The sequence below is a fragment of the Hemitrygon akajei genome, chromosome 13 (assembly GCF_048418815.1).
Source record: "Hemitrygon akajei chromosome 13, sHemAka1.3, whole genome shotgun sequence".
In the NCBI taxonomy this organism is placed as follows: Eukaryota; Metazoa; Chordata; class Chondrichthyes; order Myliobatiformes; family Dasyatidae; genus Hemitrygon; species Hemitrygon akajei.
Genome location: NC_133136.1, coordinates 15284925 through 15301873, shown reverse-complemented (window position 1 = coordinate 15301873; position 16949 = coordinate 15284925). Strand labels below are relative to the sequence as shown.

The following is a 16949-nucleotide window of genomic DNA, read 5'->3' as shown; positions in this document are numbered from 1 at the left end:
GTCGTGCCTTACGAACCTGATTGAATTTTTTGAGGACATGACTAAACACATTGATGAAGGTAGAGCAGTAAATGTAGTGGATATGGATTTTAGTAAGGCATTTGATAAGGCAAGGCAAGGCTTATTGAGAAAGTAAGGAGGCATGGGATCCAAGGGGACATTGCTTTGTGGATCCAGAAATGGCTTGCCCACAGAAGACAAAGTGTAGTTGTGGAGGGTCATATTCTGCATGGAGGTCGGTGACCAGTGGATCTGCGATCTGTTCTGGAACCCTTACTCTTCATGATTTTTATAAATGACCTGGATGTGAGGAAGTGGAGAGATGGGTTAGTAAGTTTGCTGATGACACAAAGGTTGGAGGTGTTGTGGATAGTGTGGAGGGCTGTCAGAGGTTACAGTGGGACATTGACAGGATGCAAAACTGGGCTGAAAAGTGGCAGATGGAGTTCAACCCAGATAAGTGTGAAGTGGTTCATTTTGGTAGGTCAAATATGATGCCAGATTATAGTATTAATGGTAAGACTCTTGGCAGTGTGGAGGATCAGAGGGATCTTGGGGTCTGAGTCCATAGGACACTTAAAGCAGCTGCACAGGTTGACTCTGTGTTTAAGAAAGCGTATGGTGTATTGGCCTTCATCAATTGTGGAATTGAATTTAAGAGCTGAGAGGTAATGGTGCAGCTATATAGGATCCTGGTCAGACGCCACTTGGAGTACTGTTCTCAGTTCTGGCTGCCTCACTACAGGAAGGATGTGGAAGCCATAGAAAGGGTGCAGAGGAGACTTACAAGGATGTTGCCTGGATTGGGGAGCATGCCTTATGAGAATAGGTTGAGTGAACTCAGCCTTTTCTCCTTGGAGCGACGGAGGATGAGAGGTGACCTGATAGAGGTGTACAAGATGATGAGAGGCATTGATTGTGTGGATAGTCAGAGGCTTTTTCCCAGGGCTGAAATGGTTGCCACAAGAGGACACAGGGATAAGGTGCTGGGGAATAGATACAGAGGAGATGTCAGGGGTAAGTTTTTTACTCAGAGAGTGGTGTGTGTGTGGAATGGGCTGCTGGCAATGGTGGTAGAGGCGGATACGATAGGGTCTTTTAAAAAGCTTTTAGATAACTACATGGAGCTTAGAAAACTAGAGGGCTATGGGTAAGCTTAGTAATTTCTAAGGTAGAGACATGTTCGGCACAACCTTGTGGGCCGAAGGGCCTGTATTGTGCTGTAGGTCTTCTATGTTCTATAGAAGAGCATGATGTATCTCTAATATTAGACCATAAGATATAGGAGCAGTATTAGGCCATTGGGCCCATTGGGTCTTCTCCGCCATTCCATCATAGCTGATTTATTATCCCTCTCAACCCCATTCTCCTGCCTTCTCCCTGTAACCTTTGACAGCCTTATTAATTAAGAATCTATCAATCTCTACTTTAAATATATCCAATGTCTTAGCTTCCATAGCCCTCTGTGACAATAAATCCCTCAGTTTCACTGCACTCTGGCTAAATAATTTCTTCCTCATCTCTGTTCTAAATGGACATCCTTCTATTCTGTGGCTGTGCCCTCTGGTCCTAGATTCCCCCACTATAGGAACCATCCTCTCCACGTCCGTTCTATCCAGGCCTTTCGTGAACTCTTCTGGCTCCTCTCCAATGCCAGTACATCCTTTCTTAGATAAAGGGCCTAAAACTGCTCACAATACTGAATGTGATGTTGACTAATGCCTTATAAAAGCTCAGTGAAGTGGACATTCTGGCTGCATCTTGTCTGTGGATTTCATTGCCTTGGAAATACTGAATACTAATTAAGAAATGTTAATTCATGATAATAATATGATTCAGCTGTACTGACCATTGCTCCTTTATTTGTTCACCACAGTGATCCATTTCTTGCTCAAATGCATCAGAAATAAATTGTGATTTCTTTCTGGTCTTGTTAAGTGAGACGGTGAGGTGTATTCTATGCACTGCTGTAAATCATACTGAGCAAAACAATAGACGTAGCAACCAAGCAGTTCATGCGGAATGAAATGCTTGCTTAATATTCTGTTATTAGACCATAGGGCAAGGGAACAGAATTCAGACATTTGGCCCAATGAATCAGCCATTCCATCATGGCTGAATTACTATCTCAAACCCATTCTTTTTTCATTTTATTTTATTGAGATAAAATCAAATACTTCAAGCCACACTGCCCAACAATTCCCAATTTAATCCTAGCCTAATTTTCCTGCTTTCTCCCATAACCTTTGATGTCCTTACAAAACAAGGAAGTATTTGAGAATAATTTCAGAAATTCTTAGAAATGTTAATAGACAGCTGCCTCTAAGGAGTTTGTACGTTCTCCCCATGACTGCATGGGTTTTCTCCCACAGTCCAAAGACGACCCATTTGATAGGTTAATTGGTCTTTGTAATTTGTCCCATGATTAGTCTTGGATTAAATCCCAGGAATTGCAGGGTGGTGCGGCTCAAAGTCGAGGTTGATAGGTTCTTGATTATCTCAATAAATAAATAGATAGTTACATACATAGAGAGATAGATAATAAAGAGAGGCATACACAAAGTCAAAGTGGTACACAACTGGTTGAAATCAGACACAGAAGACAGTATTATTTTCTCAATCATTTTAATCCAAATTACAATATTCAAAAAGGGCTAATTTTTGGCTGTGTTTTTATTTCAGTCTGTTTTCCATATATTTAGAAGGCCCCTTCTGATCTTTGCTATTTATTTTTCAGTGCTCAGCTACATGTGGAGGTGGATTCCGCACACGGACAGTGATATGCACCTTGACTGATAAGGAGCTCTGTGATATATCCAAAAGGCCAAATACTAAAGGCTTATGTGGTTTAAGGAGCTGTCCTGTCAATAAGAAAAATCTCCTTCCTCCATGGAAGCCTAAAGGCGACAAGATTTTTCACAAAGTCTTTCCTAATAAACTGTGGCCTAAATATGGTCCAAATCACTCAGATGGTAAAGTTCAACCTAACTACAAACAGATGCTTTTCACAACCAAACAACCACTTCTCATCAACATCACTATGCAGCCACCCATTGACACGGATCCTGCAACCTCTGCATCTACCACGACAGGAAATCAGAAGAATTTGGAAAACAAGCTCGAGCCCAATGGAGAAAACAGCACTGTGTTATACAATGAACACTATGATAATGACTCTAATCCCAGCCATCAGAATCTAACCAGGAAGGGTAATACTAACATTGGAAAGGGATTTCCTGAACCTGGAAAGATCACACATACAACTCAAACTGTGAATGCTACTCAAAACACCACAGATGAAACTGTTGGTATCTCTGCAGATGGTCAAGTCACCATTGAAAAGATTACGTACCTGCCCTCCTTTACAGAAGATCCTAAGCTTTCTCTTGTAACAGATGGATCTGATGATACAATTGCAAAAACACCAACAGCCCCTGTGTATGGTGATAAGTCTACATTGTTCAGTACTACACAAGAATCACTTATGACCACAGTAACACCCAGTAGGGCACAAGCAGTCAAGCCAAATGCAACAGCCCCTTCTCCAGGTTTTGATCATAGAAAAATAAATTTTTCAAAATTTAAAGTAGATCCTCAAATCAAAGCAACCATTAACCGACTGAAACTGAAACTACTGAAGATGCTGAATGCTAATCACTTCTCCAGTGCTACTGATAACCCAGCTCTTCCTGGCAACGACACCTTTGAGCTTACAACGTCTAATGTAGTTGGTACCACGCCTTCATCTTGGGCAAATCTCTCAAAACCATTTGGAAATACATTTCAGTTCTCCAAAGCGGAGTCAACCACGAGAGCACCCTTGAAGAATACTGTGCCTGCTATAATAGCGACTAATGTTACAATAGATAACGATGATTTTGAGAACCTAACTAGGACAGACATTGTTTTCTGGAAAGTTGGGAACTGGAGTGAGGTAGGTCTTCATATAAATAAATCAGCAATTATAGTTTATGGATACACCAAGTTTTATTACTTTTGAAAGTCTTACATATCTTCTGATTTATTTGTTTTTGGGATGGGCTCATCACTGGAGTGTCCAGCATTACCATGTATCATTTATTGCCCTTCAAATTTGCTGACAAGGGTCCAGATTAAGAACAAGAACAAGACAGGCTGTGGCAAAGGCACCAGATTTTCTTCCTTGAATTATTTGAATGAACATTTTTAAGACCATAAGACATAGGGGCAGATTCAGGCCATCCACCCATCGACTCTGCTTCACCATTCCCTCACAGCTGATTTATTATCCCTCTCGACTCCATTCTCCTGCCTTTTTCCCATAGCCGTTGACACCCTGACTAATCAAGAACCTATCAACCTCCACTTTAAGTATACCTAGTGACTTGACTTCCACGGTCCCCTGTGGCTATGAATTCCACCGATTCACCACCCTCTGGCTAAAGAAGTTCCTCCTCATCTCTGTTCTAAAGGGATGTCCATGTATTCTGAGGTTCTGCCCTCCAGTACTGGACTCTTCCACTGCTGGAAACCCCTCCATGTCCTATCTGAGCCTACCCATTTTACAACAATTAGCAATGATTTGCTCTCTCATCTCATTCCCACCAGCTAGACAATGAGAGAAGGAAAATTCTGAAAACTTTGTGGCAACCTTAAGCAGATCTCATTTGTCTCCTGGGCTGTGTGAAGGAGAACAGGATTCTTTCTGTAATAATTCAGATCAATGTGGATGCAAGCTACTCTTACCCCTGTAACATTGCTGGCTTCCTGTTTCCTGCAACCCTCATCCTTGCCGCTACCACCTCCAGACTTATTATCCAGTTTCCTCCCACATTCCAAAGACACACAAATTAGGATTCGTGATTTGTGGGCATGCTGTGTTGGCACTGGAAGTGTAGTGATGCTTGCAGGCTGCTCAGCACAATCTAGGCTGATTTGATTCGATGCAAATGACGTATTTAATGTACGACAAACAAGATGCCGGAAATCCAAGTAACACACACAAAATGCTGGAGGAACTCAGCAGGCCAGGCAGCATCTATGGAAAAGAGTACAGTCGACGTTTCGGGCTGAGGGGTTTTGGCCCAAAATGTCGACTTTACTCGTTTCCATTGATGCTGCCTGGCCTGTTGAGTTCCTCCAGCATTTTACATGCATTGATCCAGATTTCAAGCATTTCTTGTCATAAGATTAAAACTGAAGCCTCTGGATCACTGGTTCACAACTCTAACTTCACATCCAGAATTTGCCCATGATGTTCTTCCAACTATGACAAATAAATTTCTCTATAGTGTAATTGTTAAAAGAAATTTGCATCATGAACAGCCTTTCCATTACTGTCTCCTAACTAGGCAGTGCAGACTAACAGTCAAAAGCTGTAATAGACTTTTCATTGTAGCAAAGAAACATTTCAATCTGAGGAATTACATCTACTGTAAAATGTATCAGGCAGAATATTTTTGTAATACAAATGATAAACTGAATTGTAACATTAAATTCATCCCTGGATGTGTGGCTGTCAAGTCAGATTAACACTAAGCCGTCTTAGAAGTGAAATAAACATAAATCTGTCAAAGAGCACTGTAAGTGTAAATGAACCTAATCAGACTGAATCCATGCTGGCTAAATATAATGATTTTAATACCATGTTAAATATATGAATATTTAGAATAAAAATAAAAAATTAAAATGTTAAATATATGTGATTAGTGAATTCTGGGAATGAGGATCACAGGGAGGATGATATTTTTATTCACTGTTGATCTGTAATTTATGTCAATAACTGTATCCCTGCATTAGATAAGAAAGTAAGGAAGTTTCCATGAGCAAAGAGTGAGAATACCTTTCACTTCCTCCTTTATATTAAAGGGCTGTGGCTGAAGGCAGTTCTGGAAATGTCCCTACAGAAGCCACCATTAAACACATTGCCGATTGAGAGATGGGACGAGTTTGGCTGAAGTGCTCAACAGCCAAAGCAAAAGCTAATCAATCCCAAAGATAAATAGTTTGTTAGCTTTATTTATATACACAATGGCCACTTTATTAAGTACATCTGTACAGCTGCTTGTTAATGCAGTTACCTTATCAGCCAATTATGTGACAGCAACTCAATGCCTAAAAGCAGGCTGGTTCAAACTGGCAGGAAGGCAATAGTAACTCAAGTAACCACGTGTTACAACAGCGGTGTGCAGAAGAGCATCTTTGAATGCAGAATTTTTTGAACCTTGAATTGGATGGGCCACAGCAACAGAAGAACATGAGCATACAGAAATACCTAATATACCCAATAAAGTGGCAACTGAATGTACTTGCAACTAAATCTTCTGAGGGGTCACATTCTACTTTAAATAATGTTTGCGATCATTGTCACCTTTGTAGGTTTTGAAGGGAGTAAAATACAATTTCGGCTGGCAGGATGGAGATACATCTCTTCCAAAGGTGTAAGGTGTTCCTTCCCTCCACTAGTCTGCAGGTCATCTGTGGGAAAGGTGTGCCCCCCCACCCCACCCAATCAGGGTCATGTGAAGCCATGAAAGTGGATGGTGTATGAGCAGCTGTTGCATATCACAAGTCCTAGTTATGTGACCTCTGACTCCAGGCAGACAATCTCCAAAGAGTATTGATAATGGCTTGGGTCATCTGTCATGTAAAGACACTGCCCTGAAGAAGGCAATGGCAAAACACTTGTGTAGAAAAGTTTGCCAAGAACGAGTATGGTCATGAGACCATGTTTGCCCATGTCATATGACATGGCACATAATGATGATGATGAAAATACAAGCAGGATATATACAGTGCACATCATTCTACCCTTCATGATGATCAACACAAATTGTTTGGAGTCTACTAGTAGCATAAGGGAAAATTTAATGGGATACTATTGCAACCACTGAGCAGCAAACATTTAAAAATTCTATACGGAATGTCAAAAGAAGACCTGATTTGAAAGATACAGAGATCACAAGGATCAAGGATTAACCTTATTTGCCATTTGTATTAGAAATTTGCTGTGCTGTGTTGGCACAACATGTAACAAAAAACAGCAACAATCAATAATTATAAAAAAATTAAATATAAAGTTACAGTTAAACAAATATAAGGTATGGATAGGAAATAAAAAGTGTATAAATACATAAGTACCAGCATGTATTTACAATGCATTATGAAAAGTGGTTTAAAGTGTTCACAGTGCTGTGTCTGGTGTAATAGATGGCGTGGCATTGAAACAGAATGGTTGGTCAGTTTGACTGCCCGGAGGAAGAAACGTCCAAGATGGGTTGCAGTTTTTGTTTTAATAGCACTTTTGCACTTTCAGAAGGGAGCTTTTGGAAAAAGCAGTTTGCCCAGGAGGTAGTGTTGTGGAACAATATTTCTGTACCATAGGGCAAAGCTGAAGTGCATATACCACAGAACCGTGTGCGTCTATCCTCAGATGTTCTGTAGTGGAATTGCTTGGTTATGTGAAACGCACCTTTAGAATGTGCCTGGTACACAGACGTAGAACATTGATTCCTGCTGCAACCACAGATTAATTATGTAAGACCAATTTTTACTGTACATTTATGGTACTTGAACTTTTAGCAAACTGCTGTGCCCATTTTCTGTTGCCATGGTTTTGTGTGCTTCACTTCTCTACTACTTTGTGTGCAGTGCTCTACCACGTGTGGAGTTGGGGCTGTGTGGAGGCAGGTGGAGTGTAGTACTAATGAAGAATCCGACTGTGAACAGACAAAGAAGCCGGTCCCTGCACGGAGATGCTTTGTACGTCCATGCGCTATGTGGAAAATAGGTGGCTGGAGCAAGGTGAGCCAGGGGAACAAGGGTTTCTGTTAACATCTGCTCCCTCACCATCACCCACAACCTGACCCAGTTTGTCCCATTATCCAGAGGACATTGAAATCCATTTAAGCAATCATAGAGACACAGAGTACTACATCACAAAAACAGGCCCTTCATTCCATCTTGTTCATGCTGACCTGTTCTTCTGCCAAGTCCCATCTACCTGCACTCCAAATATCTGCCATCCATGTACCTATTTACCATCGAGCACCTTCTCTCCATCTCCCAAAAGTGAAACTTCCCAGTAGCTGAACATTCCCATTCCACCATGTTGGTCCATGGCCTCCTCTTGTGCCATGGTGAGGCCACCTTCAGGGTGGCGGAACAACACCTTATATTTCATCTGGGTAACCTTCAACTCGAAGGCATGAATACCAATTTCTCCTTCCAGTGAAAAAAATTCCGCCCCCCTCCCCTCATCTTTTTATTCTGGCATCTTCCCCCTTCCTTTCCAGTCCTGAAGAAGGGTCATGGCCCGAAATATCAGCTATCTATTCAATTCTATAGATAATGCTTGATCTGCTGAGTTCCTCCAGCATTTTGTGTGCATTGCTTTGGATTTCCAGCACCTGCAGACTTCCTCGTGTTTACATATTTGTCTATTTATTTATTGTTATTTTGCATCTATCTTCCTATCTATCTATTTATTTTTTATGCACCATTTCTCTTCTTTTGCACATTGGTTGCTTGTCAGTCTTTGTTTCCAACTAGGTTTTCATAAATTCTGTTGCATTTCTTTATTTTCCTATAAATGCGTGCAAGAACATTAATCTCAAGGTTGTAGATCATGACCATGTGCAGCTGCACAGTAACTGAAATGCTCCCTAGCTTATCGCCTTCATCACTACACAGCTGGAATTTTCTTTTCTATGTTAATATATAATGATAATAACTTGAGAGTTGTAAAACTAGTCAGCATCTCTTCAAGGAGCAGTGCTTCAGAAAGTCCATCGTTAAGGACCCCCAATATCCTAGTCATACATTGTTCTCATTGTTATTATCAGGAAGGAGGTACAGAAGCCATAAGCCACACACTCAACGATTCAGGAATGGCTTTTTCCCCTCTGCTATCCAATTTCTGAATGGACAGTGAACACTCCCTCACTACTTTTTTTCAATTTCTGTTTTTGCAGTAATTTTAATTTAACTATTTTATATACATATATACACTTACTGTAATTCAATTTTTTATCTGTATTTATCATGTATTACATTGTACTGATTCCGTAAAGTTAACAAATTTCACAACGTGTATTAAACCTGATTTTGATTCTGATTTGAAATTTGTCCTTTCTGAGGAAGTTAAAACTGGTTCATTTACAAATTTCATTGATATGTTGAATTATGTTTGTAGTAGCCATGTATCTATTTTCTATCTGCATTGTATTTTGCGTGGCATGCTTATTATGTTTATTATGGTAGTTAGTTACATGAGTAGGGGCATGGTAAAAGTGAAAAATTTTAGTTACATTTTCATGCGATCATCTTTGGAAGTTTAGTCTAGAGCTAAGGGAGTAAGTCGGGGTGATACCTTTTTTGTTGAACACTTAAACATCAGTTAATTACATTAAAACTAGTTTAGTTAGCTTAATTACTTTGACGAAAGCTTAAGCACATTTAATACACTAACACTGTTTATTTTGTTTATTGCTAGTTTTAGTTCCATTACTTTCATCGTTCAATATTGTTTTGCTAGTTGCTTAATAAAGAATCAAATATATTCTTCAACTTTGGAGCCTTGTTATTGGATTGGATGGAAGCCGGGTCATACAGGATTAACTCCCACCCCCCCCCCCCCTCCACCACTCCCCTGTGCTTAGTCTCTAAATAGTGTTGGTTTCTTCAAGTAGCTGCTACAATGCCCTTAGAAACAAAGAGTTTGAAGAACTGTCAACTCATTTTGACATTGTTGGAACACTTCAAGCTTCTAGTGCTGACTGCGAACATGGATTCAGTCTTACGAATTTAATCAACTGTAAATCCAGAAGCAGACTAGAAGTGGAACATTTGCATGATCTCAAAAGGATCAGGACATATTTTTCATCTGGATGCAAAACTAATCTGGATAGTGTTTAGACAATGGATTTGTTATAAAGACAGACACAATGAAGTTTACAAAACATGCAGGATATTCTTTGTTGTACTGTAATTCATTACACTCTTCAATTAATAAATAAAATCAAAAGTATGTGATTTAAATTTTCATTCTAAGTATTCATATTATGCACATTACAAAAAAAACATTTAAATTGCTGTGCATTTTTCAGGCTATGTAAAAGTTTCCTGCTCAAAGCAAGGTAAAAAAAAAATTAGAGGGAACGTTGATGGTGACATATACTGTACACATACTTTGATAATAAATGCACTTTCAATTTGACTTTGATACTAATTTTTCTTAAACATTACAAATTAATTCACCTGTACTGTTTCCGCAAGTAGCTTGTTCCACACTTCACTCTGAGTGAAGAGGATCCCCCTCAGATTCATCTTAAAATCCATTCACCCTTAACCCATGACCCCTAGTTTTAGCCTCACCCAATTGGAGTGGAAAATACTGCACTGTATTTACCCTATCTATAACCCTCATTATTTTGTATACCTCTATAAGATCTCCCCTCATTGTCCTGCGTTCCAGGGAAGAAAGTTCTCTTCCATTCCAACCTTCTCCATAACTCGTGTCCTGGCAACATCTATGTAAATTTTCTCTGCACTCTTTCAAACTTATTAATTAACTTTTTTTATTTGTTATTCTTTGACTGGTACTTGCAGTGCTCAGAGAACTGTGGAGGTGGAATCAAAACCCGTGAACTTCAGTGTCTGGACACTCGATACAAAAGACTTTTGCGACCCTTCCACTGCCAGTTGCTAGGACCCAAACCAATCACAAGTCTCGACTGTAATGTAAAGGCCTGCAGCGAATGGAACGTTTCTGCTTGGAGTGAGGTGACTGAATCAGTTGTTCTATTCTGATCATATTATGGAAATCAAGTTTTGAAATTGATAAAATAAATATAATTTTTTTCTTACATGCATTTGCCTCCAGTGTTCGAAGACATGTGGCACTGGAATCCAGGAACGATCAGTTTATTGTGCGGAACTCAAGCAATGCCATCTTAAAGCTCAACCTCAGTCAACCTCAGCTTGCAATATTCAGCCATGTACTGAGTGGGTGGCTGGCACCTGGAGCAAGGTGGGTGAAACATTCAGTGTCCGCCACTTAAATTTCTGCGACTTTAGGACAGTGATTGGGATAATACATGCTTGAAGCAATTCAAGATGTAAAGGTTATTATTTGGCCCATTGTTGCTGCATATTTGAACTTCTCATGTAACACACAAAATTTCCGGATTTTGTGTGTTATGTTATTCATCGTGGCTGTGGATGAAAGAAGATTATAGTTGGGAGCTTGACATCTAAGGATACAAATTGTAACGAAAGAACAGGCAAGTAGGCGGGGGGTGGGCATGGCTCTTAGTAAAAAATAAAATTAAATCCTTAGAAAGCGGTAACATTGGATTGGAAGATGTAGAATCCTTGTGAATAAAGTTAAGGAATTGCAAGACCATGATGGAGTTAATATAGGCCTCTGAACAATAGCCAGGATGTGTGCTACAATTCACAATGGGAGATAGAAAGCGCATGTCAAAAGGGTAATGTTATGATAGTCATCAGAGATTTCAATATGCAGGTAGATATGTAATGACACAAATTTGATTAGGTGCTTAAGGTAAAGGAAACCTAAGGAGGCAGTGATCATAATATGATAGAATTCACTCTGCAGTTCGAGAAGAAGCTAAAATCTGATTTATCAGTATTATGGTGGAGTAAAGGCAATTACAGAGGCATGAGAGAAGAGCTGGTCAAGGTTGACACTAACAGGATGATGGCAGAAAAGCAATAACCATATAACAATCACAGCACGGAAACAGGCCATTCCGGCCCTCCTAGTCCGTGCCGAACTCTTAATCTCACCTAGTCCCACCTACCCGCACTCAGCCCATAACCCTCCACTCCTTTCCTGTCCATATACCTATCCAATTTTACCTTAAATGACACAACTGAACTGGCCTCTACTACTTCTACAGGAAGCTCATTCCACACAGCTATCACTCTCTGAGTAAAGAAATACCCCACTCTCTGAGTAAAGAAATGGCTGGAGTTTCTGGAACAATTCAGAAGGCACAGAACTGATATATCACAAAGAAGAAAAAAAAGTATTCTAAAGACAGGATGACACAGCAGGTTGACAAGGGAAGACAAAGCCAACATAAAGACAAAAGAGAGGGCATATAATACAGCAAAATTTAGTGGTAGGGTAGAGAATTGGGAAGCTTTAAAAACCAACAGAGGTAACTAAAAGAGCCATAAAGAGCGAAAAGATGAAATATGAAGGTTATCGTGGCTTGGCTTCGCGAATGAAGATTTAGGAAGGGGGCTGCCCACGTCTGAGATGTGGGCGTGTCCTTCGGCCTGTGCAATGGTTTTGTTAGGTGGAGTGCAGTGTGCACGGTACTGGCTCCACCCTTTACACCCGGGGTTCATTTGTCATAGCCTAGCAAGCTGGGACGGTGACAGTGAGGTCCTCGGGTCGTAGGAGTTACGTCGGAATGTCCTTATCCTAGGTGGATGGTCTGACAAGGCTGACAAGACCCACCTGCCCGGGTTTGGAGTCAGAGTTGTCCTTCTCTTAGGCTGGCTGCCAACCAAGGCTACCGAGCCCAGTCTACCCATCCAGTTATACCGCCGGACACTTGGTCGCACCATGATGTAGCAAGCTCGGTGGAAACGGGAGACACCGACGAGAAGGTGTTGCTACAGACGCAGTAGTGTAGGAGAGGCCATTTGCAGTGGCTTCCTGCCTAGCAAGCCAGACAGTGACCGCGCAGCGATCTACACCGGGAAAGGAGAGGCGATGTACTGCGCGTGCACTTTCCCTGGGTGAGCGGAATGTCAGGCCCAGACCTCACCCGCCCCTCAAATATGAAGGTAAACTAGCCAATAATGCCAAAGAAGATACCAGAGTTTTTTCCCACATATATAAAGAGTAAAAGAGAGGTGAGAGTAGATATCGGAGTACCAGAAAATGATGCTGGTGAGGTAGTAATGGGGTAGAAGAAAGAGTGGCTTGAAGAACTGAAGAAGTAATTTGCATCAGTTTTCACTGTAGCAGTATGACTGGTGTTTGACACTGTCAGGGGCAGCAACGAGTGCACTTGCTATTACTGTAATGTATTATGTGAGTATTCGTAGGACAGAGTGCGTATGACGTCAGAACGCGGGGTTTTTGTAAAATGGAAGTCTGGTGAATAAACGTGTGTGTTTAATACTGCGGTGTCCGAGTCACATTAACGCTACAATTACTAGGGTGAAGATGCTTGGGAAGCTGAAAGTTCTAAAGGTAGATAAATCACCTGGACCAGACTGACTACACCTCAGGGTTCTGAAAGAGGTGGCTGAAGAGATTATGAAGCATTAATAACGATCTTTCAAGAATCACTGGATCCTAGAATGGTCCTGGAGGACTGGAAAATTGCAAATGTCACTGCACTCTTCAAGAAAAAAGGGAGGCAGCAGAAAGGAGATTATAGGCCTGTTAGCCTGACCGCAGTGGTTGGGAAGATCTTAGAGTCAGTGTTATGGATCAGGTTTTGGGTGCTTAGAGGCACATGATAATATAGGCCTAAGTCAGCATGGTTTCCTTAGGATTGCCTGACCAATCTGTTGGAATTCTTTGAGGAAATAACAAGCAGGATAGACAAAGGGGGATCAGTGGATGTTGTGTACTTGGATTTCCAAAAGACCTTTGACCAGGTTCAAAGGTTCATATTTATCAAAGTACACAACTCTGAAATTCTTCTCCAGATAGCTGCGAACCATGAAAGAAAAAAACGTCAGCACGATCATCAGCCCCCAAATCCCCCCTCCCCACACAATGAAAAATGAGAAAGATCAGGCGAGAAACACAGAATATAAAAAACTATAAGAAAAAAAAGAAGTCAGAAAAGCTGAGTAACATTCTGTCGGCACAGCGGCAGGCTCTCCCCTCTTTGGTAACAGAGTGATCAAAAAACAGGCAACCAGCGCTCACCTTCTGCATTGACTTTGGTGTTTCAATTTCCCTTGTCACTTTAATTGGCACACAATGGAAGCTTTAATCAGCAAAATGGAGTCAAACATTGGCTTGCAGCCTACCTGCCACGAGGTTCACGCACATTATCTCTGCCTCTCAGAATCCTCTCGGAGACTGCAGAACGATGGAACACCCAAATGGTCTCCAAACTTCTGTATTCGCCTCAATGTTTCAATCTCCCTCATCGCAAACAATGGAAGCTTTAATCGGCGAACAACAGAGGCTCTTATCAGCTAAATGGAGTCAACCATCGAACAAGATGACACACATGAGGCTGCTGAAAAAGATAAAAGTCCGTGGTAGTACAGGAATTATACTAGCATGGATAAAGTATTGGCTGAATGGCAGGTGGCAGAGAGTGAAAATAAAAGGAGTCTTTTAGGATTGGCTGACAGTGACTAGTGGTGTTCCGCAGGGCTCGGTGTTTGGACAGCTTCTTTTTACGTTGGATGACAGACTTGATGGCCTTGTGGCCAAGTTTGCAGATGATACGAAGATGGTTGGAGGGGCAGGTAGAGTTGAAAAAGCAGAGAGATGCAGAAGGACTTTGACAGATGAAGAGAATGGGTAAAGAACTAGCAGGTGGATTACAGGGTTGAGAAGTATATGGTCATGCACTTTGGTAGAAGGAATAAAAGTGCAGACTATTTTCTAAACGGGGAGAAAGTTTAAAAATCAGAGGTGCAAGCAGACTTGGGAGTCCTCGTGCAGTATTCCCTAAAGGCTAACGTGCAATTTGAATCCGTGGTGAGGAAGGTAAATGCAGTATTATCATTCATTTGGAGAGGACTAGTATATAAAAGCATTGATGTGATGCTGAGGCTTTATAAGGCACTAGTGACGCCTCATGAAGACGATTCAAAGGAGGTGTACAAAAATGATTCCAGGAATGAAAGGCTTATCAAATGAGGACTGTTTGAATGCTCTTGGCTGGAATTTAGAAGAATGGGGGGATTTCATTGAAATCAATGGAATAGTGAAAGGTCTCAATAGAGTGGATGCAGAGAGGATGTTTCCTGTAGTGCAGGAATCTAGACCCAGAGGGCACAACCTCAAAATAGCGGAACATCCATTTGGAATGGAGATGAGAAGGAATTTCTCATGTCTAAAATGATGCGGGGTTTCAACCCGAAATGTCCATTCGTCATTCCTTTCCATAGATCCTGCCTGACTTACTGAGTTCCTCCAACATTTTCTATGTATTACTTTCCAACATCTGCAGAATCTCTTGTCTTTACCAATTTACAGTATGTAGTTACATACAAAAAAATTCACCAAATTGTGCTACTTCTGAATTTCTCAGGCATCATCCTGATCAATGGAAAATGTCTAATGATTTACCACTACTCTGATCTCAAAGCTCCGCTGTCTTGTGGCTATACCCACTCATGGGGAAGGCTTTTGGGAGTAAACTCCAAGGGAAAAATCTGAGGGAGTCCTTAAGGCAGTCTTACATTGAGTTCAATGCTATGATGCTGCTGGTACCAAACTGCTTAGCCCACTGCTTTGCGCTCTTTATACACATGATTGTGTAGCTCAAATACCATCTATAAATTTGCTGATGATACAACCATTGTTGGCAGAATCTCAGGTGGTGACGAGAGGGCGTACAGGAGAGAGACATGCCAACTAGTGGAATGGTGCCACAGCAACAATCTGGTACTCAATGTCAATAAGACGACAGAGCTGATTGTGGACTTTAGGAAGGGTAAGATAAAGGAACACATACCAATACTCATATGGGGGTCAGAAATGGAGAGAGTGTCATGATCTCTGAGGATCTAACTTGGTCCCAACATATCGATGTAGTTATAAAGAAGGCGAGACAGTGGCTATACTTCATCAGGAGTTTGAAGAGATTTGGCATATCAACAAATACACTCAAAAACTTCTATAGATGTACCATGGAGAGCATTCTGACAGGCTGCATCACTGTCTGATATGGGAGGGGGGCTACTGTACAGGACCGAAAGAAACTGCAGAGGGTTGTAAATCTAGTCAGCTCCATCTTGGGTACTAGCCTACAAAGTACCTAGGACATCTTCAGGGACTGGTGTCTCAGAAGACCTCCATCACCCAAGGTATGCCCTTTTCTCACTGTTACCATCAGGTAGGAGGTACGGAAGCCTGAAGGCACACCCTCAGCGATTCAGGAACAGCTTCTTCCCCTCTGCCATCCGATTCCTAAATGGACATTGAACCCTTGAGCACTACCTAACATTTTTTAATATACATTATTTCTGGTTTTTGCACATTCTTTTAATCTATTCAATATATGGATACTGTAATTGAGTTATTTATTTATTTATTATTTCTTCTTTTTTTTTTCTCTATATTATGTATTGCATTGAACTGCCGCTGATAAGTTAACAAATTTCACATCACATGCCGGTGATAATAAACCTGATTCTGATTCTCTGCCGTTCCTTTGGGTTCATCACATACATGGAGAGGGGGAGCTTGTTTCATCAGCAACAGCTCGCTCTCTGTATCGTACTGCCCAGACTTGTGTATCTAGACAGCTAGGATGCAATATCCATGGTCAACTCTCACTGACGGAGGTCCTCCTCATACTACTACAATAATGTTATGGTCTCTTTATGTCTACAGTCTGGTTTCAAATATTTTGTACATATTCCAACCCTAGGTGAGAGCAATTTGAACAGTTAGGTATTTACCTTCATTATTGCTGGGGTCAAGATGCCCAACATTGGCTTTTCATCCCTGCTTCAAACAGAATGATTTACTTGAAAGTCTACAGATGCTGGAATCTAAAATCAAAATAGAAGCACTGGACGAACCCAGCTTGTCAGCATCATTGTGGAAAGAGGAACTAGTCAACATTTCAGAGTCAACAACTGAGATCACGTATAAGTCGGGCCAGATAAGAACAGCATATTCTTCATCACTGAAATACATTGCTGAACATGGCAGATCATGTATCTATTAAATGCAGACTCATCAGGAACAGACTGTGGAAATAATATTCACCATTTGTTCT

General features: G+C 41.0%; 1 protein-coding gene across 1 annotated transcript in view; it reads left to right on the top strand.

Annotated features, from left to right (window-relative positions):
* LOC140737658 (A disintegrin and metalloproteinase with thrombospondin motifs 12-like) overlaps positions 1 to 16949 on the top strand; it is a 615581-nt gene that overhangs the window by 505665 nt on the left and 92967 nt on the right. Inside the window, exons 19-22 of the mRNA XM_073064184.1 lie at positions 2738 to 3934; positions 7630 to 7782; positions 10588 to 10761; positions 10862 to 11008. Coding sequence (XP_072920285.1) covers positions 2738 to 3934; positions 7630 to 7782; positions 10588 to 10761; positions 10862 to 11008 — 1671 coding nt within the window. The remainder of the gene's footprint in view (positions 1 to 2737; positions 3935 to 7629; positions 7783 to 10587; positions 10762 to 10861; positions 11009 to 16949) is intronic.